We start from the raw sequence: 26,889 nt of genomic DNA on the forward strand, positions 1-26,889 counted from the left end.
TAAACTCTGGGATTTGAACGTAGAGTCTGACCAGACTCCTGTTTACATGCCGTGATTATGCATAGCGATAGACAGTGTAGACTGGGCTAATCATATGATCTGTTAAAGAAATCTTGTGCCTGCAAATCACACTGGAAGCCTAAGGCACTTACACAGTTCTGGATTATTTTTTTTAGGCCATTTTTTTAAGCATAGCATAGTACAAACTGGGACTACCATGGTTTTATAGCTATCACTTCAGGGTAATTTGCTCTCAGCATACAGAAAGATTTCCAGAATCTAGAGGGTAATAAATACACACACAAAAAAAAGAAATTATACGACTCTTATGAAATTGTGCTAGGAAACTAAGAGTATTTGCTTCTAAAATATAAAATTATTCTGAGCATTTCTCAAGCAACTTTCTCCTTGAAGACTCAGCCCTCTGTGGCTTGTTTGAAGCTCTCACTGCCATATGCTAGCCAAAAAACAATAGCACAATACTCAATTTTGTATTCAGCTGAGTGTATTTGCAAAATATTGCAGCAGTTACAGAGAAAATTCTCCCTCATCTTTATTGTTATTACTGCAACTGTCTTTGTGGAAATTTGGCATCTGAGTCCAAACTCAGAATGTATTTGCTGGCTTTTAATTTGTGGCATTTTTGAGTGGGTTTCTCTTTGAGGGAGGGGGACTACACAAACCTTATTTCCAGTCAACAGCTTTAATATACAAGCAAAGCTGCCCTCATAGCCTTTCTGTATTATTTGCTATACTTTTCTGTAATTTTCCTTTTTTTTTTTTTTTATCCCACTCTATTTTATTCCGCTAGAATTCACTGGAATAGCATTAGTGGGAAATTGGGATAAATCAGTGGTCCTAAGGAGACTGTCACCTCAGGGCCATATTTTCTGAGGATATGAGCTTCCGTTGGAGCCCCAGACATGCTGCTGAATGCACTCAGCAGCCACCAGCTGCAGCTGTGATGTTCGTAACTGGATTTTTTAAGCAACTCACTTATTGTGCTGTGTTCTTCTAAAAATCCTCTCGTGTGCTGTTAGCATCTTAAATATGCATTACAGTGCAATTAAGAAGGTGGGGAGAAAGAACAAAGAAAAATAAGTTGCGAGGCCAAATCAGAAATGAAAAAATTGGTGGAAGATGATCACAAAGAGAAGGCAGAAAGATAGATCCCCTACAGAAATCTGAAGAAAGATGTAGAGCATGAAAAATATGAAAGAGTGGAAAAGATAGACATTAATCGTCATTGACTGTTCTTTAGCCCTTCCTACTTTTCAGTGGGATAACATGGTAGCATGCCCTAACAGCTGGCAGACCCCTGTGAAATATAATATCAGTTGTCAGAGGTTAGAGGAAACTATTTAAAGGGTATCGACACCGCCTGGTGTCCTTGGGCTACTGCAGTGTGTCCTTTTTCTAGTACAGCTGAAGGTGTGGACTGCTCAGTCCAGCTGTGTGAAATGACACATCTCTTTTGCTTTTAGCATATGCACTGAGTGTCTGTGTTACCTGTGTCCTTCAGGAAAGAGGGAATCGTGGAGGGAAAGAGGGAGGGAATGGTCTTCGGATTTTCTAGAGCTGTATTTGCTGCCTCTGTCTTTTCTGCACCATAGAAACATGCTGTACTCCATGAAAATATAGAGCTGAAGTCATGTGCCTATAGGCATACCCACATCCTGAAAAGCAAAACAGAGGAGCTGCTGGGCTGCATCTGGACATATTTTCTGGGTGGAATGGTCCTGTAAACCCTTGCCAGGACCAGCCCTTTCACAGAATCACAGAATGTTAGTTCTGTTTGTGTAATTTTTTTTTCCGTTTGTTATAGCTCATAATTTTCTGGGAACTTTGCGCCTGTTTTGAGCAAGTTTTGTAAATATTCATCCTAGTGAACTGCAGAACAGAATAGTTACCTCTGCTGCGTGCCCCGACTGGGCACGAGGTGTGAGATCAGGACATGCGATGCACAGCAGCTCGTTGCTCTTTTCTTTAGCCGCTCTGCAGGGCTTTGCAGCTGCTTTGGCTTTTGCCTATGGAGAGTTTCACTTGTCAGCTTCTAGTTACCAATAGGGGGGAAATTTGTGAACGTGCTACTTTGAAAATTCAGTTAAAGTGCTTGAAAATTAGGATAATTATTAACATTTCCTGTTCCTGGCTGGTACTCACTGCATTAGGAATGTAAAACATCTTATTATAAGCTGTCAAATAGTGTGGGGAGGGGTGCAGACGTGGCTCAACTTGTTAAAAAGCAGCTCATGCTGATTTCAGGCAGGTGAGACCCTTCCTTGAAGAAATTGTGGAGTTACAGTGGAAATTTTTACCTTTTTTTTTGTTTTCAATACTGATGTTTTCCAGGGAGCTAGAAAGCAGCTTGGATTTCCCTGTTAGATAGAACAATATGTTGGAAAAGAGAGTTTGGGAAATGAGTTAAGTGAAAATTCACCCCATGTGGGTCAGTTTGTTTGTTTGACCCCCACCTCTGTGCATTAAACACAGGATGAGGGATGCAGGCGGACAGCAGGATTTCAGCTTATGTATTTCTAATAGACTTAGGATGAGAACTGCTGGCCTGAGGAGAGTGGACTTGGTATGCCATCAACCTCTGCATACCTTCTCACCTGGATACCTGCTCAGCCTCAGATATTCTGAAGAGGAAGAGCTTGCCCACAAGATTAGGCTGGCCGTAAAAAAAATATAGTAGCTACTCCACTACATACAATTGCTCAACTACTGCATAACTGCGAGTCAATATCAGAAACTGAAATTTGGAAGCCTACATCATTTCTAACCTCTAGATGAATATATTTTCATAGTTTTATATAAAGAGATGTCAGCCTAATTCTCCAGACCTTTTCGGCATTGTAGCAATTGATTGCATGCAGTACAAATGCTATGTTCAGTCCAAAGAGATAGGTACAGCTTTACAGAAATAATATTGCATAACTGAAGTTACTCCTCAACCTTTGAGCCAGAGGTGTATTGGCTTCTCTGTCACAGGTGAAGCAGATGTTTCACTAGAAGTTAGCTTTTCTAGTCTGATGACCCATGATATGTATGAGATGAGACGAGGTGATCACAGCAGTCATGTCTCGTTTGACAGTAGAAAGTAGAATCTGAAAGCAGATCTGAAAGAAAAGACTTAGAGAAGGGAGCAGGGAGAAGTGCCAGAGGAAAAGGAATAGAGGGTAAGAGAACATCAGCTTTGAAGAGAATGACACTCGTTCGCCACTGGAAGGATATGGTCTTACTGCAATTAATTGCATTTAGCTGGAGCCTGAAAAAGGCTCTGTCCTTACCCATCAATTACTATCTGTCAAGATAGCAGCAAGCTAAGGAGCTGCAGCATCAGAAGTACTTTCTTCAAGTGCTCACTTGTGAGTGCATGTTCAGGGCAAGAGCCGTGTACACCTGCATGCACAAAGGTCACGAGCTGTCTGCTCTGCTGGAGTCAGGTCTCTTAAACTGCCTTTCACTAAGGGTGAGCGTGGGATGTTGTGAGACAGAACTGAGCATGACTGAAGTGTAAACATGGGGGTGACCAGATTTAGCAGCTGAGTGATCTTGAGTGCTGCTTCAGCCATTCCTACTGTTGTCCTTCACCAGTAATCCTTAGATCCTCTAGCAAAAAGAGGGGGGCGCTGGACTGAACATTTTGATCCAGCTCAGCTAGCCTGGCCAGCTGGAGCATCTTCCTTGTTGAAGCTGACCTGTGTTCCCCAATTAAAAACCAGAGGAAATAACTGGAAAGAAAAATCATGTTGTGACATCAAAGTCATTCAGCTAAGCATGCAAAAGGCAGGAAACCAATATTTTGCCTAGGTTTACTCTACATGAGAGAGAGTGAGCTGAGAAGCAAAGGTGCAAAGAAGAAACGTGTGATGGGATGCACGGCAGCTCTGTGGCAGTGACATGTTCCTGGGTGCCAACCCCCTGCCCTGGCTGTGCCATTGCTGCCCCTTTGCTCTGCGTGCCAGTAATGCGGTTCTTCCTCTGCACCAAGGATAATGGCAGGTTTGAGAACTTGTTCTGAAGGGATTAATCAGTAGGTACCCGTTCCTTGATTGAAATGCATACTATGGCATTTGCTGTCTTGCTGCTTTCACACAAATATGAGTGTGTCTGTTTTAAGGGCATTTAGTCATTCAAATTGCTAATGGGTGGGATGTCCCCTCCATTTTTAAGATGAAGGAATGTCTTTGTTAGATGCAGTTTTTAAAACAGAAAACATGCATTTTGAGATGATACGCAATGGTTTTACTAATTGGTACCATGACATTGTCTCCTCTTCTAATTCAGCAATTTAGGCTCATCAGAAAATCAGGTCCTCCTGGGATTGTGACGGTATACAGAAGCACTGAAGAAGACATAATTTCATAAATAATTGCTCAGGTTTTTCTGGAAACAGCTGCTGTTTATGATTGATGCATACAGACTTATTTATTCCTTCTGTTCATCTTACTTAACTGCTTGGTAGAATATCTGGTTAGCAAATTAATCAACATTTCTTCTAATGAAGAAGAAATAAGCTTGTTAAGCCGTAAAAAAAAGAAAAATAATAGAGAAAAATGCCATTCTCTTTTTGTTAGATTTCAAGTAAAAGAACAGTTTCAGGTAGAGGACTGAAAAAGACATTTTCCCTTTAGGTTTAACATACAGGAAGATGTGACTTGTCTGAAAGTTGATAGAAATAATGCAAAAAAACCCCAAAACCTTAAATGCAGCAACCAGCACCTACTTCACTATATTCAGAGTAAGCAAAGTAACACATGGCCCACTTAAAGACATGAATAATGATAATAGGTTCTGAGTTTTAAGTGCCATTGATTTTATTTTTTTTGCCTCTCTTCTCCTCTACCCCTACCCCTCCAACCAGAGCTTTCTAAGCCTGAGAAGTATCTTGACCTTTAGGCCAAATCCTCAGCACTTATAAATCACTGCTGCTTCTTTGAAATTAGGAGAGCTACTCCAGTTTACACCATCTGTGTCTCTGGCTTCAGGAAAATAAATGTGTCCTTTGTGACTAGAACAGCTTGCATTCAAAATGGTGGAGTCATACAGCACGACTGTGAATCGGAGATTTTATTGTCTTTTTGTTTCAAACAGGGCCACACAATTTATGACCAATTTATGGGTGCTCGGTAATAATGGTAAGAAATGCTTAATCTGGTGATATTTTTCATAAGCATGTATTACCTTCACTGAAACTGCTAAATACAATTTCTTATAATTACTCACTGTGTTTTTTAGGGAAGGTGGTATCTGTTTAGGGTATCAGAGTTCTCTCATGAAAGAACTAAGGAAAAAAAGGAAAGAGAGTAGGAAGAGAACTCCTCTGATGTAAAGGAGTGGTGCAGTTTGGTTTGGGTGGGCTCTGCTCGGGCAGCTGGCACAGCTGTGCTGGATGGAGCCGCCCGGCTGGCGGGGCTGGGGCTGTGCTGGGACGTATCTCTAACCTGGTGTTGGTTGGAGATAATTTATTTGAAAATCATGTGGAGCCTCTTGCTGTAGGAAAAGTCTGGTGTCAGCTTTGGTTTATAGGATTTTTGTAGAGTATCTTGTTAAAATTGTATCATGTATTGCAGCAATTGGAGAGTTAGAAGTTTTAAACAGGAATTGCAGTTCAGATGTGAAAAAGATACGTGTGCATGTTAGCTTTACAAAAGGGAGAAAGCAAGTTTACACGTGTAGATCCAATCAGTGGCTGGGGACTGGAGAGGATCTTTTGGTGGGTCGACTTGGCTACAGTGATGATTTTCAGGGTGGGACCAGCTGGTCCTCCTGCCTTTGGCTTTGGCATTTCAGGGCTCCTTTTCAAAGGCAGCTGCTAAATCTTTCAGAACTTGTCTTCATAACCATGCACTGGACCCTGAATTTTATTTTTTCTAAGTTAACAATCAGATTTTTCTTTGCGTTACGATTCAAGCGCATTTTTGCTTGTTAAATCCTAAAAGTAAAACTAGAGACTGTTGGTAAGGAAGGCCTATGTGTATTGTGTTTAATTTACGGAAGCACAATGTTCATAAAGCACTTTGAACCAGATGACATGTTCCACAGGTAAGTATATAGAGGTAGCACTTAAGTCTGTTTGCTTAAACCAGATCACAGGGAAGGAGATCACAGTTTTGTTTAGGAAAAATAATTGAAGTCTCCCAGCCCATACTACCACCACTAAGCCAAGGACTGAGAGGCTTGTGAAGGTGAAATACTGTGCAAGTTTCATAGAGAGCAGAACATAGCAGTTTCCCCAAAATTTATCGTGAGCAAAAAAAATAGTTTTGCAAACAAAAATCTGCTTATTTTTTTCAGAAACTGGAATATCTACATCAGAGCCAGAGGAGCTGCTTGAGATCATTGTTAAATGAAAGTCTTTTGCATGCCAACTTGGTTCAATGATCTCTTGAACTGCTATCGTTGCATCTTTACAAGAGATGGAGTTCAATTAAATGCCTTATCTGTACATACTTTGACACAGCTCTATCTGTAGAAGCCATGCAATTTTATGAGGAGGTGGTGGGAAGTTTGGAGGGAATAAAGGAAAGAACAAGGTTTCCTCCTTCAGTTCTAAAATCCTCTAATACTTCTGACTGCTATTTCTCTTCTTGATATTTCTTAAAATGTCTTTACCTTACTAATCTGTGTAAAAACATTCTTTTTTTCTGGCATGTCTGATTTGATTCCTGACAGAGTGAGCTTAGTTCTTTAACTCCATTGTTAAAGGCCCAATCCACAGGTCCTTAAAGAATGAGACAAGATAAACTTCAGGGGATCCCGTTATAAATTATGGCAAGACGTGTCCTCTCCTTGTCTTACGCTGCTGTTCCTTGCTAAACCACTCTGCAAAGCAAGGCACTTAGGTATCCAGAATGTAATGAGTAATATGAAGACTAACAAAAAATAGTGGATGGCTGCATGACATGCTACACATTTTTGTCAGTGTATTATCTAATCTACCCATAATTTTCTGAGGAAAAGTTTTAGACTATTAACTGCAAAAAGGTGGATATGCTTTTAACTACAAAAAGGTGGATATGCTTCTCCTTGTTTTCTCTTGGCCTTCCAGCAGTCTATCAGTAACAAGAGAAATCAAGGAGTTAGAAATAGCTGTATTTGGGCTATACTTGTAACATTGATTCAAATATTGAACCATGAAGCTGTAGGGGTGTACAAACATGCTAGGTATAGATAAGGTGAGAAGTACAGGAACATTGGAGAAATAATTGTCAGGATAATAATGCATATTAAAAAATTAGGTTCATTTACATTCAATTTGATGTGATGGTTCAGGTTACTTTTACTCCTCTGAACAGAATTATCCATCCCTAATAATTATTTTTTTTGTTAAAACAGTGGGAACATGCAATTAGCACTTTATCTGTCATTTAAAAATGAGTAAGGAGAACTATTGTTCTTCTAACTACTCATCTGAAAAAGAGAAGCTGCGGGTTTAATTTTGCTGGAGATGGAAATTACTGTATTTGTGTGTGTGACTCAAATTTGTAACTCAAAAATTACCTTCTTCCAGGGGATATACAGCTATTTTGCTGCTCGGGCAGTGTTTGTGTACTTTAATTTACATGTGCTGTAACACATACAGAGACGTGTGCCAGCCGCAGTAGCTGGTCTGCACACTTGTGAAAGCAATAACAGGCATGTCTTACACGCACAGGCATCGGCTGGAGCTGTATAAGGCCATCTGCAGTTCTACTTATTTCCTGAGATTCTGTAGTCTGTGTTGTCATGGCTTAACAGTTGCATAGCTAGCAAGGGTAAAACCAACTCATGAAATGAAACCTCTAATTAGAAAGTGGAGTGTGTCTAAAATGATTGACTCTGTTAAAAGGCATAGAAAGACAGAGTGATGTATGGGTTTCATTCTGGAATCAGGAGAAACCTTGAGTGTTAACTTGCAGAGCAAACAGGTCCTGGGACCCTGACCCAGGCAGGTTTGGGGCAGAGGCTGCACAGAAAAGCCCGTACGCTTCTGTCTGGCTTTGTAAAACTGAGGGTAAAATTCAGATAGTGCCAACATTAAGACAACTTCAGGATTCTATTTTACTGGTAATGTATTGTGGTAGAAGGAGAGCCTTACAAATGGGACGCTTGTTCTAATAATGAAAGGCAAATTTTCTCATTCATTAATGGAGTCAATAAAGGGAAAAGCATTTCTAAAAATGTTTTCCATAAGGGTAATTAAAATACAGATAAAATAGCCAGTAAAGAATTTATTTTCACTCCAACATTCTGATTGATTTTTTAATGTGAAAATATGAATGTCAGAGTTCCTGTTCCTAGTTTTCACAACCACCATTTGTTACTGTCTCCACATTTTTCTGCCTTAACAACAGATTCTCATTTACTACTGAATCTAGATGAAGGCATACACTCTAGAAGAAATGAAAATGGTCAAACAATGGAAAAGCCCTGCATTTAAAATGCTGATATAGTTCAAAGGCTGTCTTTCAGCAGACAACTTGACCAAAAAAATGTTGACAAGTTTAATATAGTCAGCACTTCTATGAAAGATTGATATTTTTGAAGTGAAGCTTTGAAACTTTAGGTCATGAACTTCCTACAAAAACATTTTCCTACAAGAGTCACTATTTTTTAGCTTTTTTTGCTCAACCTTGCCTTCTAATTTCTTGCCACACTGTGCTAAGACATTTGCAGTGCCCATCAAACTGGTGTTTCCTCACCCAAGCATGAAGGCTGTGTATTTAGAGAACCTAAATACCAGAATGATTGTGCAGAGAAACAACCAGAGTTGGGAAGAAAAGCAATTAAGTAAGAGTTGACACTGTCTTCTCTTCAAATCGAATGCTACTAACAGTTGGGCAACCTTTTAAAGTCACCGATTTCCACAGTTTGTTTGTTTCATCTCACAGTGTTTCTCTGATCGGTGTTGCCTTGGGGTGGGGATGGCGCTATGAGCTTGTGTTGCATGTGCTGTCACTGTGGGTTCCAAGGGCAGTGTCGGTGATACCAACAGAGGAAGGCAGGGGAGAGAAGAAAGTTGCATGAGACGGCCACATTCAGACTTTTCAAACTAGTCATCTTCCTTCTTCTCCTACTTAAATCCTATTTTCTGCAAGCAGGTACAAGACCATGGCTGTACCCATCTACAGGTGTGAAATTTATGTGCACACATTTAGTTGTTTCACTGAAAGGACAGTCTGGGTTATTAGCGAGAGATCTGGGTCCACAAATTACATAAGAGAAATGTTTGCGGCTCACCAGCATCAACTAAGCTATACATTCTTACAAATCAGTGTAGCTAGCTAGCCCCAAATAATAACTGCTGGAAGGAGTTTGCTCTGTTGAAGTCAATGGCAAAATTCCCTTTGACTTGCTGTACTTAGGTGCTTGCTCAAGGAGGCACTGGGGAACAGAGAGGCTTCTGTTGAGGTGCTCCTGAATGCAAGTCACCAATTTGCAACATCACCAGCTCTGAAAAGAAAATAAAATAAAAATATGCAGTGAATATAAGAGAATAAAGTGTTCTGCTTAATTACGTAATTGTGGCTGGCCCAAGGTAAATAGCACCTTTTAATAGAGTGCCAAAAGAACATCCTTTCCAAGAATGCTGTTTGATAGAATAGTGAGAGTCCCAGGAGTTTTTACTTCACTTTTATTTGCTTTGGTAATACATCTGTATAATGTGTATCTTCCAGATGTGGCCTTTTCAGTCAAAGGGTCACGCTGTGAGGTGACCTGCAGCAGAATAGGGACACTTGAAAAATCAAGTGCAGTATTGGAAGAAATCATTATGAAATAATGATGGCCCTGTTGGAAACCAGATATGTTATATTGCCAGCACTTCTATAATATATGCCAAAATATAATCATCTCGGATCAAATAGCACTTCTTATGTAAGACTTAAAACAGGTTTTCCTGTATTTCAATCATCAATATACAAGAGTATTTTTTCTCTTATTCTAAGATATCAATGTTAAAAATGTATGTCTTACTGTACAGAATTTTTAAAACTTCAACTTTGAAGTGACTGAAAACGCCAGCTGATGCTTAATGAAACTTAGAGAATTCTGTTCTATATTTTCAACCAGATTAAACCACTCAATTTTTATCAAATGTTTTTATTTTAAAGCTTTTGGGTATAAATCCATCCCTTCTTTTGTTAGTTTTCAAACGCAGCATGTGTTTTTTCTTTTCCCATCTTGTTTTCCCAGCCAGGATTGCCCACTCAGCAGCTTTGGGATAGCCACAGAAAACCAACCAAATGCGTTTCTTTGGCAATCCCTCTTTCCCCTCCCTTGGCTGTCGGTAGCAGGTGAGGCTGATCTTTGCAGGTCTGTAGCAAGCAAATGCGATCTCCACTGGATTTCACTGTATAGAACAAAACAAAGCCCACACTGCTCATGGAAACACGTGTTCAGTGAACACTGTGAAGCATTTCAGCCATGTCTCCTCAAATGTTAAATGGTTTGCAAGATTCTTTCAGGCTTTCTATTGATTTTGCATGGAACTAGGTCAGAGCTGCTTTTAATTGAACAAGCTGGCTGCTGCAACTCTCACTTAACTGTAAAAAAAAGGGGTATTAAAAATTGATATGCAGAGCAAACTTCAGCTTAATTAGCAAGCAGATGAAGTCAGAATAGACAAACCACCATAGTTAATAAAGATGAGGAAATGGCTTTCACTGACAGTATAATATACTCCTATTTAGGGGGAAAAATGGCTTAAGCACTGAGCATTATCCAGGTTTCTTGCACGTGGTAGTAATAACATATTACGTTTCTTTGGGAGAGGTTGTGATGAATATACAGCTGTGCAGATCAGACAAAGTACCACTCATCAAGAAAGCCATTAAAAGGCAGCTCTAGTTTTCAAATGTGTAATAAAGGTGAATAAAAATCCCTAGTGTGCAGGAAGAAGAAACTGCGTGATTTCCTCAAGTGCTTAGTATTGCTCTGCATGCAATGTCCGTGGCAGTGACTGTCTGCAGTGGCTGGGCACATCCCGCGGCCATGCAGGCAGCGTTCCGTGGGACACTGCTGGAGCTGTGCCTGGCCCTTCCCCTGGTCAGGACCACAGGTTAGACCTGGCTTGCTGAGCAGGGCTGCTGCCAGCTTGGCAGCTCGGCCCTGGGTACAAGGGTGGGAGCTGAAGCCTGGGAAGTGGCTCTGGTGGCTCTGACTGTCCCACACACGTGCTGGCTGCTGGCTGACCCCATGTCTCAACCTGCCAGCTGTGCCTTGGGGATGCTCTGTGCTCCTGCTCCCTTGGCCAGGGCCGTGCCCGCCTTGTGGCTATGCCAGGTAAGGTCCGATGTGTCAGGGCTGGGGGAGATAGGGAGTTCTGATTCACATCTAAACCCCATCCCAAGTGACTGACTTTGCTTCACACCTGTATGTGTATACTCAATTTTAGACCCTGTGAGTACTACCGTTTACTTCCCACAGTATGCAAGTTCTGCCTAGAGTAATGTATTATTTATTTAGGTTTATAACAAACACACAGAAAAAAGAGTATATGAATAATGCATGGATGATTAGCTTATACATTTCAGCTCACAGCTGAGAGAGATGGCAGAGAGCAGCCCTCATTTTAAGTTCCTTAAAACAATTGCTTGTTTTTCTTCCCTCCAAAACCCCAAGCTGTCATAAAGGTTCTGCTGTTTATCACCTAGCATTACACTAAGAAGCCACCAGGACCTGAAATTAATTTGTGCTTAACAGCAGAGTGGCAGACTGGCCACAGAATACACATTCATTTGAGTAATAGCTCTTCCATAGCTGTATTTTTCAGTTTGCTTTGGTGCAAGTTACAGCCAAGTAACTCAGTTTGTTTCTCACTTTCTTCAGCGTTTATGAGTTTTCCAGTACAACAGCTCACATGCCAGCCTTGCCTAGTGTGCAGCTACTTAGGAGACCTTTGATAAAGGGGAAATTGTGCATGTCAATTATTTGTAAAATATGTTCTCTCTAAGGGATTTTAGCCACCACCTTATTCTTAAAATGGAAAGGCCTGAGATTCAGGTGAAATAAATACAGAAAATGCATATCTTTGAATATTGAAATACCATGACACCTGGATGTGCTCGAAACATTTGAACGCTTTTATGGCAGCTCAACCAACTGTATCCATAAATATTTAAAGCAGTGAATTATTTCTTGAAATTTACATTTTTATGTACTATTTTGGCATACGAATTCTTGAACAATAAAGATGCTTTCCATAATTTCAGCTTTCAAAGTACAGCACTTGACTGTAAAAAGATTTGCCTGTGGCCATCATATGATTGAGTTGAGCTCACAGCATAACACTGAGTTCCAATATCTCCTAACTCCAAATTAAGGTTTTTAACAGCTTGAGGTAACTTGGATCCCATCTGTGTTTCTGCACTTCTCAAAAAATTAAAAAAAAAAAAGCTGTGCAGCAGCTACTGTTACCTTTCAGCAAAATATATGTATGACTGGTTAGAGTTCATGTTTTCAGCATGGGATCAATGTGGATAAAGTGGCCATTTAAATCCTGCTGTAGCTTTTATAAAGGGTTACTCCATTTAAAATACACTGGTTTGATTTTCAGTCGATGATAAGGTCACCACCCTGTAGGTAACCAGAGCTGGCAGCTATAGGCCTGTTCTGCTTTCCACCAGTGCCTCGTGCCGAACTGCAGGAGTGAAAACACGGAGCAGTGAATGTGCTTTTATGAGACACGACAATTTGTGCCACTGGCTTGCTCCATGGAGCTGGATTTGCAGCAGGGAGTGGTTGACAGTATAAAAACATCCAAGTGATGCGCTGTGACCTGGGAGGGGAGTGTTCTGTGCAACAACTAGCACTGTGATTTTTTTTTAATTGGAGTATGATTCCCATTGACATTTATTAAGGAAGCTGAAATTATTCCAAAATACTTCACAAAAATATTGGAGCAAAAGTGAGGCTTTTTTTTTTTTTTTCATTTTTTATGTATTTGCAAGTGAGCAGCAAAGTAATATTACAGAAAACTATATAAAACATTGACATGTTGTTTTTCTGACTGTGTATCAGTGTTACTGATAGCGATCACCAAATAATAATGATTCAGGCTCTGTGATGGGTTGTATGACATTATAATCTGATTCAATCTGCTTTTCATTTTTAGGATATATTACTTTTCAGATAAGCTGAGAACCAAAAATCCCCAAGAAGGGATAGTGGAATGTAAATTTACGAAGTCTAGACAGCCAGCTGAAAACTGATTTTCTACACCTTATAAAGAAGTAGACTATAAGCCAAATCTCTATTTAGTCTGAATATTTCCATAGTTTCCAGCCGGTCGCAGAGAACTGCTGTGCTTTGATTCAGCTGATAACAAAACTAAGAAAGCACAAATCATTTTTATCAGGCAACAAGTACAAATGCTTCTCTGTTAAGTAAACGGAGCGGATAAGTCCTTAGCTCCACACTCAAGCAGAGTGTTTCCACTGCAACTAAGGGCTGACTGCGTGAGCGTGTGGAGCTCAAGGGGTGGTGTTGAAGTAGTGTCAATGAGGCACACACAGAGAAGGTTTTCACTAAGGTAATCACAGCATTGCCAGCAGCAGCTGAATGACATAGCAAATTAAATCTATTGAATGATTCATTAAGTTGGTAGGGCACTTGGAGAGGCAGGTTGTGGCTTTTTAAAAGCATATTCTGTTCTTTTGGCTTTCTCTTCAGTTTGCTGGAAAGGAAGAGCTGCAATCTAGACAGCATCCTGTGTTGGTGGGAAACAGGATTGTGTGCATTTCCAAAGAATTTTGGAATTTTGTTCATGTCTTTCCTCTTCCTAGAGAAGTAGTATCTTATAGAAGTGAATGTTATTGATGTAAAGAAGGAATTCAGATATGATTGCACGTATCTGTTATGTGAAAAAGTATATAATTTTTTTTTGATATATCAATTCTCACAAAAAATATAAGAGCATTTTTGTTGATAGGTGAAACAGTTCAAATCTAGCTATAATTTGGGCTCTACATCTCTTTGCACAGCTCTTTGTATTAGCAAGTCTCTCTGTGCAGTCACAGACAGAGCTGTGTTACACTTCGTAGCAAAGGTCCCTGAAAGGCAGATGTCACGTTATATTGACACAGACTGTTATTCAGCCTTGTGCTCTGCTGGGGTTACCAACTAGGAAAAACAATCAGTTTGGGTTTTCATTACAGTGTCTTTATGCATACACTAAAGTAGAAAGGTGACCTTAAAGTTCAAGGAAGAGGTTTGACTTTTTTGCAACTTTGTCACATAAAATGTCACTGAATCCTATTTACGAGACTTGTTAAACTAGGGTCATTTTATTGTTTTCTCATAGAGCGTTACTTGTAACTGAAAGAAAAAATTCTTTAAGGTAATGGTACAATAGCCTTAACATTAATTTTACTATTAACTGACAGTAATTAATGAAATAAATTGATGATTACATATTGCACTACAGATCAAGTTAGATATTTTTACATGTTTCAAACTTCAGGCTGTGTTGTTGCTCATCAAGTTTATCTGCAGACTGGAATGACAAAGAACTCAACACAACATGAGATTTTTTTGTCACTGTTGTGCATTGGTGGCGCCTCTACCATACCATAGAGATCTCCAACATTGCAGCTTCCACTGTTCGCTGTAGTGAGGGTGAAACAGTGCGAGGGGGTTTGAGCCACAGACAAAGTGGTTTGAATGTGGTTCTTTTGCTGGGACTGTATCATCTGAGTGTAAATTCACACTAGATGGTCCCAGTTCCAGGCCACAGGGATAACTGGGAGAAGTGGCCACTGAGCCAAGTGTTGCGGTTGCATCTCTGGCAGCCCTGCCCAGCCAGGCACGGCCGTTCCCGTGAGTCCTGGCGAGCTCTGCTCGTCTACTGCCTGCAAATGGCTCCTGGTGTTTGTCCTGCAGCTGGTTCTCCCAAATCTTCTCATGTCCCTTGTAGCCGCAAAAAGATTTTGAGATACGGCTCAAGGGAAGATTGTCCATCTCTACCAAATGTGAATTTCAAGACTGTAGATACATACAGGAATTAGGGTACATGAGGAGTTTGATTTATAAACCAGGATGACTGGAACTGATATTATCACATAAAGATATCTTTGGGTGTAAATATATGAAGTATAAAATTGCAAACTCAGAGGGATTTTTTTTTTTCCCTAAAAGGAGCCAAACAGTCCTGCAAGCTTTGAATACCTGACTAGCATGGTAATAAGCTGATACAACTAAAAGCAATCTAAAGTTTCTTCTGTATCTAGTTTTTCATGTGAATTTTTCACAGCTACAGGTGGAAAAGATCAGGAATGAATTGTTTCTCCATATATTGCTCAACTTGCAAAAAAAAGAGATGAGGGTCTCAAGAAAAAAAAAACCCAGCCATGAAGAAAGCAGACATCACTGCTTCACTTAAAAATCCTTTCATTGTTTTGTAAAAATTTATCCTCCTTATATTGACTCATGGTGTTGAAGCAGAAAGTAATTTTGTGACTCCAAGGATTTTCCAACCAACTGGAATTTTATTCTTTAGGTTATGGTGCTGGGCACGCCCAAAATATTAACACCGGATAGTTTTGTGGATTGTGTGCTTTTTATTAGAGCTTGTGAGGAATACAGATATGTTGCTTGCATAGTATTGCCTTAGGACAGAGCTTCCTTAGAAAGTGCCTGAAGAAGAACTTGTTCTCACTGAAATGACAGCTGAAAGAATTCAAGTATTACCATAAATTGTTAATAAAAGCATAACTTGGTTAAGTACCATTTTTGAAAATAACTTCCTGGCATATAAAAGTTGTAAAAGAAAAGTTACATTTCATCCATCTGCTGCATTGTGTATAGCTTTAATAATTAAAAAAGTATATTGAAATGTACATAATCTATAGGTTTTTAGGCCTAGATAGTAAAATCATGATGTAAAGTGCCCTTAAAAGAGTTATGATTGGTATATATGGAATATTGAGTAAAAGATTGTTTTATGATGTGGGTAATTAGCAGACACTTGATAACGAAATGTGCATTTGTGTATTTTGTAGAACCACTAGATGAGCTGAAGATCAGAAGTCACAGCACTGAACCACTACCAAAGCTGGAAAACAAAGAGAGGGGAGGCCATCATGGGACAGCTTCTTCCAGGGAGCCAGGGAAAGCTCAGGAATGGGATGGAACGCCAGGCCCGCCAGTGGTGTCCAGCAGGCTGGGGAGATCCTCTGTCAGCCCAACCATGTTAGCTGGAAGCAACAGCTCAGGTATGTCAAGTAGCAGAGCAAGGGAGATCTCATGAATATCCTTGTGAGCTGACGGATCTCTCAACATGCACGGATGTAGGTAAGCATCCATGTCCTTTAGACTTTCAAATATCTTCTAGAATCTGCCCAGCCCACTGGCTGCTGCCTGTGCTCTGTGCTGGGACAGAATTGGGATGGTGGCAGGTAATACAAACATGTAAGCATGCCATTCATCTATTTTTAAAGTAAAGAATTCCACTTGACATTGAAAAGGGACACTATGGCAAAGACACTCACAGCATGGCACCTCAGAAAGAAGTTCATAAGTTCACATACACATACAGTAACAAAAACACATGGTTCAGAAAAGAGGCTGTCTTACTGATATGCACGGTTCGTGGACACAGGCAGCCTCTGCTTTATGCTGTTCTAGAAAAGCAACTATGGAATTCAGAAGTCTTAAATTCATACCTACCAATTTAATTCATCAAATTTCATATATATATATAAAATAATGAATTCCCAATTAGCCATGAAAAATAATGCAGCCTTGTTTATAAACTAAGACAAACAGAACTGATACATGAACGCACATCTATTAACAGATATGTATAGCTCAGGCATAAGCACTGCACTGCATTGGTAGTTTTTGAGTTTTGAGAGTTCTATTAGAAGAGTAACTTCCTTGCTTATTGGTTGGATTGTTAAAAAATATCCATTTTAAAAAGAGTGGGCCTACATAGTACTGGAGCCTCATGGTCAATGTTCAGTGAGCGTAAGAGCATGAATGAGCTATTCAAACAAGAAATTGTTCCTGCACAACGAACTGACTGGGCAGTCAGTGTCAGAGATGCTTGCCCCTCAACCAGGGCAGCTCTCCCCTGAGTGATAATGGGGCTCAACATTTTCCCTGCATTGCTGGAAGTGACACCTGAAACTCAGTACATAACTCAAATAAGCTTTGCTGATGTGATATACCATTTGCAGCAATCACGTAGTCCAGCTTTTCTTGCTGAGGTCCCCCAAAGAGTCCTTACTGAGGCAGCAAAAGTGGCTTTTCTGCATATCTCATGACACTAGCACAGGTTATTTGGGTGTTACTGCCTTTTGCTTACTTGTCTGTTCTCACAAGGCATCTTGGTAGGTAGGATTTTTCCAGATTAGATCGTAACTTTGTTAAAAATTAGGTTCCCAGTGTATTAGAGCATCATTTGTGCTAATGCAGGTAAAAGGGTGGGGTTACCACATCAAAGCAACTGTGCATCTGATAATTAGACTGAAGGTGTGTACCAAGCTTTTTAGTTCTGTGAGATGACAGTACAGAGCAGAATGCAAGAGAAATGAAAATTAAAGAGTAGGTTCTTAGCAAAATATAGCACTTCTGTCCAACCTTCCTGCATCAGTTTTATTTTAGAGAGTTGGTTGATCTCCAAAAGCAGACAAAACATGTTGGCCTCAATCTTTATTTGGCATCAACAAACTGTAATAGTTGTTGAATCATGCCTTGATTTAGTTAGCTGTGACTTTGTCTTACATAGCTAGGACTATCAAAGAAAAATTATGGAAATATTTTATTGTCTGAATTTTGGCTTCTTTTTTATGATTAGAATCTGAGGGCTGCTGCTGCTTTTTCTTTCCCTGCAGTTTTTATGACATTTCATTTCATAAATGTTGCCTCTCATCTGCCATGAATATTTTTCCCATGTCTCTAGCTGTTGCCTGAGCAACATGTTTTACCTTTAATCGGTGGGGCATTGCATTCAAAATGCCGTACACAGCGCTCCTTAATGAACTTGTACCTGAATTGTAACAGTTCAGTCTTTGCAATTAAATTAGAACTGTAACAGAATGCAAGAAGAGGGATTTAATATGTCTGTATGGATTCAAATGTTTTCTGGAATCAAAGAGACAAAGTAGTTCTGTGTTAGGAATTTAGAACTTAGATTTATCACAGGACCAAATGTAACCAGGGCAGTCCCCACTACAGTTGTCGTTGCTGTTGCTCTCTCTCCAACATCATAGACACGAGAAAAAAGGCTACTTTTTGTGCAGACATGTCCTTGAAATGCCAGTTTGCTGCTTACTTCTTAGTTCACGCTGGTGCAGGCATTTATTAGGGCACTGTTGGAATAATTTAAAGAAAATGGGATTGAACTGCTCTGCTATAAAACCGAGAGGATGTGAAAGGACTTCTCATGTGTGCTCAACAGGGCAGCTCTGCTGAGGCACAGATTAACTGCGAACTGGAGTGGTCTGAGTGAATACCTGAGTGAGAATACTGGTTTTTGTGTGTTCTCCCCATCTCTGCACCTGCTATGCTGGTAAGATCAGAGGTGGAATGAGCCATCTCCAAACAGAATCTTGAGCTTTCTGGTCACTTTGTTCAAACGAGCCTGGCCTTTTAGGTGCACATGGGAAATCACTGTCTCTAATACCTGATTGCTCTCTCATCTGTCACATAATATGTCAAGGCCACTTTGGGTTTCTTGGCATCCTGTTGTTTCTTATGGAAAGCAGTGTTTAAGTGGTTTGTGGGCATGCTGGCATTTAGGAAACTCAGTGCAATTGTAGTGAAGAGCCATATGAGATCTGTGAAACAGAAGGCTGCTATAACTTCACTCCAGGAGCTTTGAAGAGTATTTTCTGGAATGTTGCTGCTTTTTTTCCTAACTGCAACCATGAAGTATTTTGCATTGCCACCTGCTGCTAGAGACAGACACTGCACTGCCTTTTAAATCTCAGAAACTCTGTTGTTGTGACCTGTTTTTGAATCACCATCAGCTTGTCACTCAGCCAGTCCATTAGTATTCTAGCTGAAAACATTATAGGTAATCAGGGAGTAAATGCCTACCCTTCACTGGACTTCTGGCTACTATTGTGGATTTGCAAAAGTAATGAATAGTTAAGTTCAAGCTATTTGGGAATGGAGCTGTGCTGCCAAAGCCCAAGGTGCAAAACACATTCGTTGGTACAAGAAAGGAGCAGCAGCAAAGTACCAGTTTGTCCTAGCTAGGGCTGCTTCCCTCAGAGATGACTGAGTAACTCCCACCGACCCCTAAATGTTCTCCTCACAGGCAATGTCAGAGTATCACTGAGCTACTAAATCCTCAAGGATTCTCCAAGTGAAGGCAACTTAATGCTGGAGGAATATGTTACTGGGTAGATTCAGAGAAAAATAGCAAGAAATTTTAAGGAAAAAAACACTGCCAGCAGGACATGGTTATTCCTTACCTCATTGCCTCAGTCATTGACATAGACCTGAGTCATGACAGTTAGGAAAAAAATCTTAATTTAATACGTAACCCATCTAATACAGATATGTTTTTTCTCATTACCTGACTTGATTTTGAGACCTGCTAAGCTTTTGGCCTATAGATATCTAGTAACACTGCATTTCAGAGGTTCAGTGCTCCCTTTGTGAAATCAGCTCAGTTAAACATGCTGCTGTGCTATTTCAGCACTAAGTGGCTTCTGCAGGTGAAGTCCTAAATCCTTTCTTTTTTTAAGTGACAGACTACCATGCAGTCTATTCCACCTTAAAGTTTCATAATTTCAAATTATGTTTCAGCTTACTCATCTCTTTCTAGGAGACCAACATGGCCAGGCCAGTATGATGATAATAGGTGTGATTCATTTTTCCAGTATGCATGTTTTCTTTTTCTTTTCTTTTTCTTTTTTTTGCATGTGATTACTCTCAGCCTGTCACATTGCCTTGTTTAATTCAAAACGTGCTTCTTGGCAGCTGTAGCAAATAAGCAATATTTCTCTTTTCATGTGCAAAGAAGAGACTGTGACAGGATAAGAAGCTTCTCCAATGTAAGTGACAGCCAGAGTATTTTTTTGAATTAAGATTAGGATAGGCAGAGTGAAGGTTTCCTTGGATGAATAGAAGAAGTCTTTCCGTTAAGATCCAAAAATAAAAATCATGCAGAGCTGTTGTGTTTCTGGAGAATGTAGAAAACCATAGCACATTGGTATAAAACTGATTGAAAATATTTCCTCAAATCTTGTCGCATTTCAGCACTCTGCTTTATTGAAGAAAATCCAACACTCATTGCCCCGAATGCACCCAGCCAAGCCTCTACATCTTTAATTACGATGACAGCACTTTCACATTTGGAAAACAGGTCATTTATATGAGTGCTTAAATACATAATTAAGTACACAATTTTAAGGCAATCCCATTTGTGATTTGAAAGCCTGTATTTCTGTGTTGGATAGTCTCTCCTAAAATTCTCATCTGTAATGCTGTCCTTTGGGGTTGTCTGCTTGCTTGCGGCCATGTGTAATCCTGCTGGCATTGTCTGGACCCAGCTTACGCCCGAGAGTCCTGTGATGCCAGTCTCATTGCTGCTGACCACTAGTGCAGGTTCACTTTGTGCTGAGGTGGCTGTGGTCCCAACGACTTGCATTGCTGGGAGTGTTGTGGTGACACGACAGGGGGCTGAGCAGCCCCTGCTCATGCTACGCTGCATCTGCGCCCAACTCCTGGGGTGGCTCAGGCACTCGGTGAGCAGCACGTTTGTCTAGTATGGCACAGTGTGCGGGATGCATCATTTGAAGCTGTGCAAAATAGCGCCACCAAAGTTTCATCAGTTAAATAGAACAACTGAATCTTATGAACATTTTTGTGCAAAACATTAATATGATCTGCAGCTCTCTATCTACCCTGAGCAATCTGCTGAATTCAGACCTCGTGCTGCCCATTGATTGCAACAGGCATCTCTGATGGCTACTCAAGTGCAGTGCGCTGGCCCCAGTCCAGTAAAGCACTTAGACACATGCCTGCCAGTCCCCTCGCTTGGCACTAGGCTGTTAGCCCTTGTCAGCTTTTGCATGGCTTACAGCAGTGTCAAAAGGCCCCCAGCTGTGCCTGCAGAGGGTCCTGTGTTTGGAGTGGAATCTCTGGAACCCTCTTTCAGGCAGGTTTGATTTAGAACCAGAGCATCCACTTGCATAGCAAAGTGAAGCGCAGTGCGGAGATGCGGTGCCATGCTAACTTTATCAGTATGGAGCCTGATGTAGCTTAGCTTGCGTTATCATGGACCCTCAGCAAATGCATCCTCCTCAGAGGACAGAGATCTACAGAGCCTCTCCTATGTGCTTTATCAGGCTGGCTGATAAAACTCTCTCCACACCACAAATTACTGTCATGATGGGACTTCTCCAGTAGTCTCAAGATTGCTCATTTCAGATGTTAATACTGAGCTGTCTCCATATCATCCATGTGAGATTAACGAGAATTAAATACTAGAAACTGTCCCTGAGATTTGCAGGCAGAAGTTATCCTTCCTTCAAGATTCTCAGCAGTAACCAGGAAAGCCCATTTTCATTCCAGAACCAGAATCAACATCAATATGCAGGCCTTGCAGACAATCATTTAAAACATGGAAATCAAGAGGTAAAGGTACTGAAAGTGACTGGACGGTGGACATAATTATGCAAGAAGACCTCTTACTACTGTTTAGATAGCCCAAAGCAGGAGTTATTATCTGAAGTGATCATTATTGTTTTGAAGTGATCAAAATCCAGTTAGCCTCAGTACACAGCTGAAAAATACCATGCTGCAAAACACAGAGCAGTAAGTCGGGCGCCGTTTATGCAACAGACCATTTATGGATATTTTTTTCCCCACAGTAGTGTGCAGTGTGAAGATGTTACTCAGAGCACTAATTACAGTAGAAATGAGCATTTATTTGGTCTAAAAACATTCCCACTGAGACCAATGGAATGGCCATTAAAAAAACAAAACAAAACTAAACACACTTTTCCCTTTCACTATCTGACCTAACTTCCTGAACTTAAAGAAAAAAAAGCTAGATGGAGTCATCTCTCAAACCTCTTCTGGGGAAGATCACCATGAAAATCACAATCGTTTCCTTAATACTGCAACATATATTACAAGGAGATAAAGGAACTAGTACTTCATCTGTGTGTGATAGGTTTTATTTCTTTGATGCCAGATGAAAGGAGTCTCTTTGGCAAGGAAATGGCAATCTCTTGTTGTTGCACGTATATCCAAATTGCAAATTATGACACTTCTCTCTGCTTTCGCAAAGCCAACAATTCAGAAGCAATGGCAGACAGTGCCTTGGAGTTTTTTATGTGCTGGGTGTCTGATTTTGCTTGTCACAGCAAAAACAGACACACTATTTAGCAGCAGGGAAAAACAACCCCCCAAAAATGCAATTCTTGTCCCCTCTGAAACCCCAGCAAAATTCCAGGAGGGAACAGACATGAGACCCATTATTATATCTATATTACTGAAAGAATCAGTCAGAAATCCGGCACACAGACGGTGTGAAATCAGAACAAAAACAAATATAATCAAACCTTCAGAACAACTCCCCATGTCCAAAAAAAGCAAACCAACAGATTATGTACAAAATGCAAGGTTATGGGGGAGATCAGTCTGCTCCTTTCTGCATGCCTATTGCTGTGTTGACTCGTGGTGTGTTTACAGACTGACGAGGAATGAGTGAATTGAATAATGCATTTGTCAAACAGCATAAATATTTTTGCTGCTCAGCCAGCTGGATGTTAACCAACCTATTAATATTTAGTCGATGAATATTCACCCATACAGATGCTTTCATTGGCCTAAGTGCTCCAGCTTAAGTGGATAGCTCTTCTCCACACCCTATTGAATTCTGAAACATCTGAGGAAAATAAGCATTTGGGGTGACAATGAAAAATCATCAGTGGAATTAGAAGAACACATTTCAGCACGTTGCTGGTAGGTGGTGTAATGTGCCAGCTGTCCTCGGGTTTCCAAGATGTGCCAAGTGGCCTTAAGGATGTGCTGGTGGTGGACATCTCATTCCTTTCAAACAATGGCCCAGCCAGTGGCTAGTGATGATACTAGACATCCATGTAGTAAATAGAGATATTAGTATAAAACAAACACAGACAAAGCAGCAGTGTAAATGAGGCATAACAAAATATATTTCAGAGAGAGAAAAGCAAAAGATGTGGGAAAACGTGCCTCAAAGGCAAAGTTGCTCAACCAGGATTGCACAAGGCATACATCCTTCCCCTCTTCCTGAAAACATGAGATTGAATAGAAGAAATTCTTTAAACCCATTGTAAGGAGGCATGGTATTATTATCATTACTTATTACTCATGGTAAAGCAGTACTATCGATGCTAAAATTGAGAATCCATTATTGTGCACAGTGCATCTGCTGAGTGCAAATGTCCTTAGTCTCAGTGTTTGCCCACTAAATAGAAAGGACAGGTGCAGGGTTGAGAGGAAGGCTTATAAAACAGGAAGAGAATGAACACATTAATCTGGGCCAAAAGCCGTGGGTTGAAAGATGTTTCCTCACCAATAAACAGGAAATGCAGGGAAAAATCTTTTTATTGGACAGAAACAGACAGGCACTTTTATCAGAAAGACAGGTTCTTCTAGACCAGATGTGGGGTGTTGAACACTGGGGTAGCGCACTGATGTCAGCGTGGTCCAGACACAAAAACCTTCATCCGGGACTTCTGAGCTGCACGGTCAGCTTCGTGTCAGTACATTAACTGTAGTGACCTGTGCTGGAAATCAATGGGGAGCCTTCTGAGAAATGCCTCCTTGTACAACAGCAGAAGGAAAATGAAATAACTGTGTCATTTCTGTGCAGTTCTTCTCTGGAACAGAGATTTCTCTCAAGGCAACCTCTACTTCTGTAATCGCCTTGATTCTGGGGAACTGACTTCAGAATTTGCCACTGTTAATGTTCTGAGTTCTCTCCTTTCTTCCTACTTTCCGTCTCTCAATTCACTGACATTAACATCAGATTTCCAAGTATTTTTGGTGTCATTCCAAATCCCTAAGTGTGACAGTATCCTCACCACTTTTATACATCCCTTCCTTCATTTTCTGGCCTTTTGTGATTTTCCTCAGCACTGTCAGTCTTTGGGCTACCATCTCCCTTAGCTCTGGGATAGAGAGATGAAACCAGAAGCCGCTGTAACTCCCTTAATCACTGCCGTATTTTATAAGGAGTAGAAAAAGGCACTGGGGAGGGCAAGGAGAATGTTTCATTTATATGCTTCCTATCTGTCTGCTGTTTTATGCTCTGTACTTCAGAGATGCTAGAGGAGAGGAAAGAGGCCTCGACATAGGATGGCTTCTGTCTTAATCCTTCTGATCTCAACTTCTGTTCATGATACAGCCAAATGCCCAAGACTTTAGCTCAAAACCAAGCCTGGCGTCTCCATTTCAAGGGAATCCAGGGTCAGTTCACTGCAGCAGTAACCAGCCTCCTGTTCAACAGTGTGTTTTCTTCCCTCTTCCTCCACAGAGCCTAAAGCAAGTTGCAGATTGGGTCGGTCTGCGTCCACATCAGGTGTGCCTCCTCCATCCGTCGCTCCGCTCAGGCAAGGCAGTGATCTTCAGCCGAGCCAGGTACCATCGTTAGCAAATCGTGAATGACTTCTTGTGCTGCAACATGCCAAATGTTTCTCACCTTTGTGTCTGTCATTTGTTACAGTAAATGATTTTTTTGTTTTTTTGTCTTTATTTTGTATGTGTGTGCATGCATCTGTGCGTGCGCATCTCTCATCGGCAATGAAATTCCACTGGCCAGAGCCAGCAGAATTTTCTTTGCTCTTGATTCCTTGTATCCTTTCTGTCTTCATTCTGTAATATAAATGTAGTAAAACTGTACTGTATGAATTGGCTGGGGTTTTTATTTTTTCATGTTTTCTGTACTTTTTTTACTGTCTCTAAAATTTATCAAACTTTGATAAATTTAATCTATGTTTTTTTATGTAAATTTCTTTTAAATGTCTTGTCTAAAGCAGTTGCACCAATGTTTGTCAATGACTTGTACATACCTGACTTCTGCCCAGTTGTACTCTAATATTTGTGCCAGTCTCACATTTGTTTTGAGCTCAATGCATGATTGTATTACACTGTGATTTATCACTGTCCTGAAAACTGCTCTTACAGTAAGTTTTGTTTAGTTAAGGCAGCTAGACTTTCTTCAGCTATAGGCCGTGTAATGCTTACAGGACTATTAAATAGTCCACTGTAGTTATATTTATTGCATATTGTTGGGAATCAAAATCCAAATCAAAGGGGTAGCATCTCCTTGTGTCTTAAACAGAGATACTTCTTTTTTTCATTATCAAAACCAAAAATGTCCCTTAAACCCTTGATAAAGAAAAGAAAGTGTTTGGGTTTAGCAAATTTCTCCAATAGTGAGAAAATGGAAGAGAAATAAAGACATGGGAAACCTACACTTACCTTTATTTTATATGCTAATACTGATATTGTATCATTTTGCTGCGCAGACCTGTATTATTAGTTTGACAGAACTAACTGCTGAGAGTAGCAATTGAAAGGTTTCACTTAAACATAACGTGAATGCCTTCTGTCAAGCTCAAAGCACTGCAGTCTTGTATCACTTGTGTGTACGTGTATGGGCCTACATATCACCGTGTAGGTGAGTATATATATATATGCACAAAGAGACATCAACATATATGTATATATGCGCGTATACATATATATTTATGCACACACACAAACATCCTTAGATGGTGAATTTTTGATTGGCTTTCAGGGAATTAGTCCCCATAATCCTGTTGAATTTCAATGAGATTTGAGTGGAAAACTTCCTGAGGACTACTTTGCAATAATCATGTATTTAAGTTGTTTGTAGCTTGGTGAGCTGCTTCTAGAAGGTCTTGACCAAAGTAGAGATCAGAAGAGCAAGGTTGCTTTACTCAATCCAGACAGCCAACTATTTCTTAGGAAGGCTATATTTGGGTAGCCTAGGCCATACAGGTTAAAATTCTTTAACCTGCAAAACTGATGCTATTGTATGACATCTGAGCCCTGCTGGACACAGTGCCTAACAGAACCTTGCACTTTTTGAGAGCATATTTTACATAAGAAAATCAAATCCGTAGTGGAAATTGAAAATGACACCCTATTTAAATACCACATCGGCTAAGGAGGAAGTTTGGGTAATTGTACTTCCAAAGGTTTTGAGTATCCCAGTGTTCATGTAGTATGTGATTTTTGATTAAATGGGTCTTACCACAGACATGATGCTTTGCGGGTTACTTAGTGGCAAAGGCATCTTGGGTGTTTTGAGGGGATTTTAGTCTCTCAATTTATATTAAGGACTAAACAATAAGCCTTGAAAGCAGAAGCTGATGTGATAGAAGAGATAATGAGCCTCTTAGAAGCTGCAGCCAGGGTTCACTGAAACTGTGGAGGAAAAATCCACCTCACTTCATCCAGAAGAAAGGAACAAAGATGATAAAAGGAATTTTCAAGTGACTGTAGAGGGTGATCTTGTTAATTGAATAATGTATGGACATGGCTTCATGAAAACCAAGCAAAACTAGTAAAAGCTTTCTCTCCCCGTAAGTCTTCCCTTCAAGCCGTCATTCTCTTGCTGTCCACCTACTAAGTTGTCTTTTATTATGGTGACATAATTTTACAAGGTGTGGATTTGACCATGATTCCAGAGGAATAACGAAAGTCTTATAATCTCCATGTCAGACACAAACAATACTTTGTGTTCTTTATACACCTTCTCTATCTAATGTGCAAGCAATCTCTGACAGGTGAAATGTGTTTGGAAACGGCTGGGTTGCTAGCCTGTTCTGAATCTGACAGATTGTGGAATATAGGGCATTTATTTTCATGCACTGTGTCTATTGATTGTATTGATACTGGTTTTCTTAGCGACATTGTAATCAGCAA

General features: G+C 40.3%; 1 protein-coding gene across 1 annotated transcript in view; it reads left to right on the forward strand.

Moving 5' to 3' along the window:
* The window catches only part of NYAP2 (neuronal tyrosine-phosphorylated phosphoinositide-3-kinase adaptor 2), a gene marked incomplete at its 3' end in the record, with an annotated part of 126,972 nt that overhangs the window by 78,105 nt on the left and 21,978 nt on the right, over positions 1-26,889 (forward strand). Inside the window, exons 4-5 of the mRNA XM_080349761.1 lie at positions 15,987-16,199; positions 24,470-24,573. Of these exons, the coding sequence (XP_080205887.1) occupies positions 15,987-16,199; positions 24,470-24,573 (317 nt within the window). The remainder of the gene's footprint in view (positions 1-15,986; positions 16,200-24,469; positions 24,574-26,889) is intronic.

This window comes from Nesoenas mayeri, assembly GCF_963082525.1.
Source record: "Nesoenas mayeri genome assembly, chromosome: 9".
In the NCBI taxonomy this organism is placed as follows: domain Eukaryota; kingdom Metazoa; phylum Chordata; class Aves; order Columbiformes; family Columbidae; genus Nesoenas; species Nesoenas mayeri.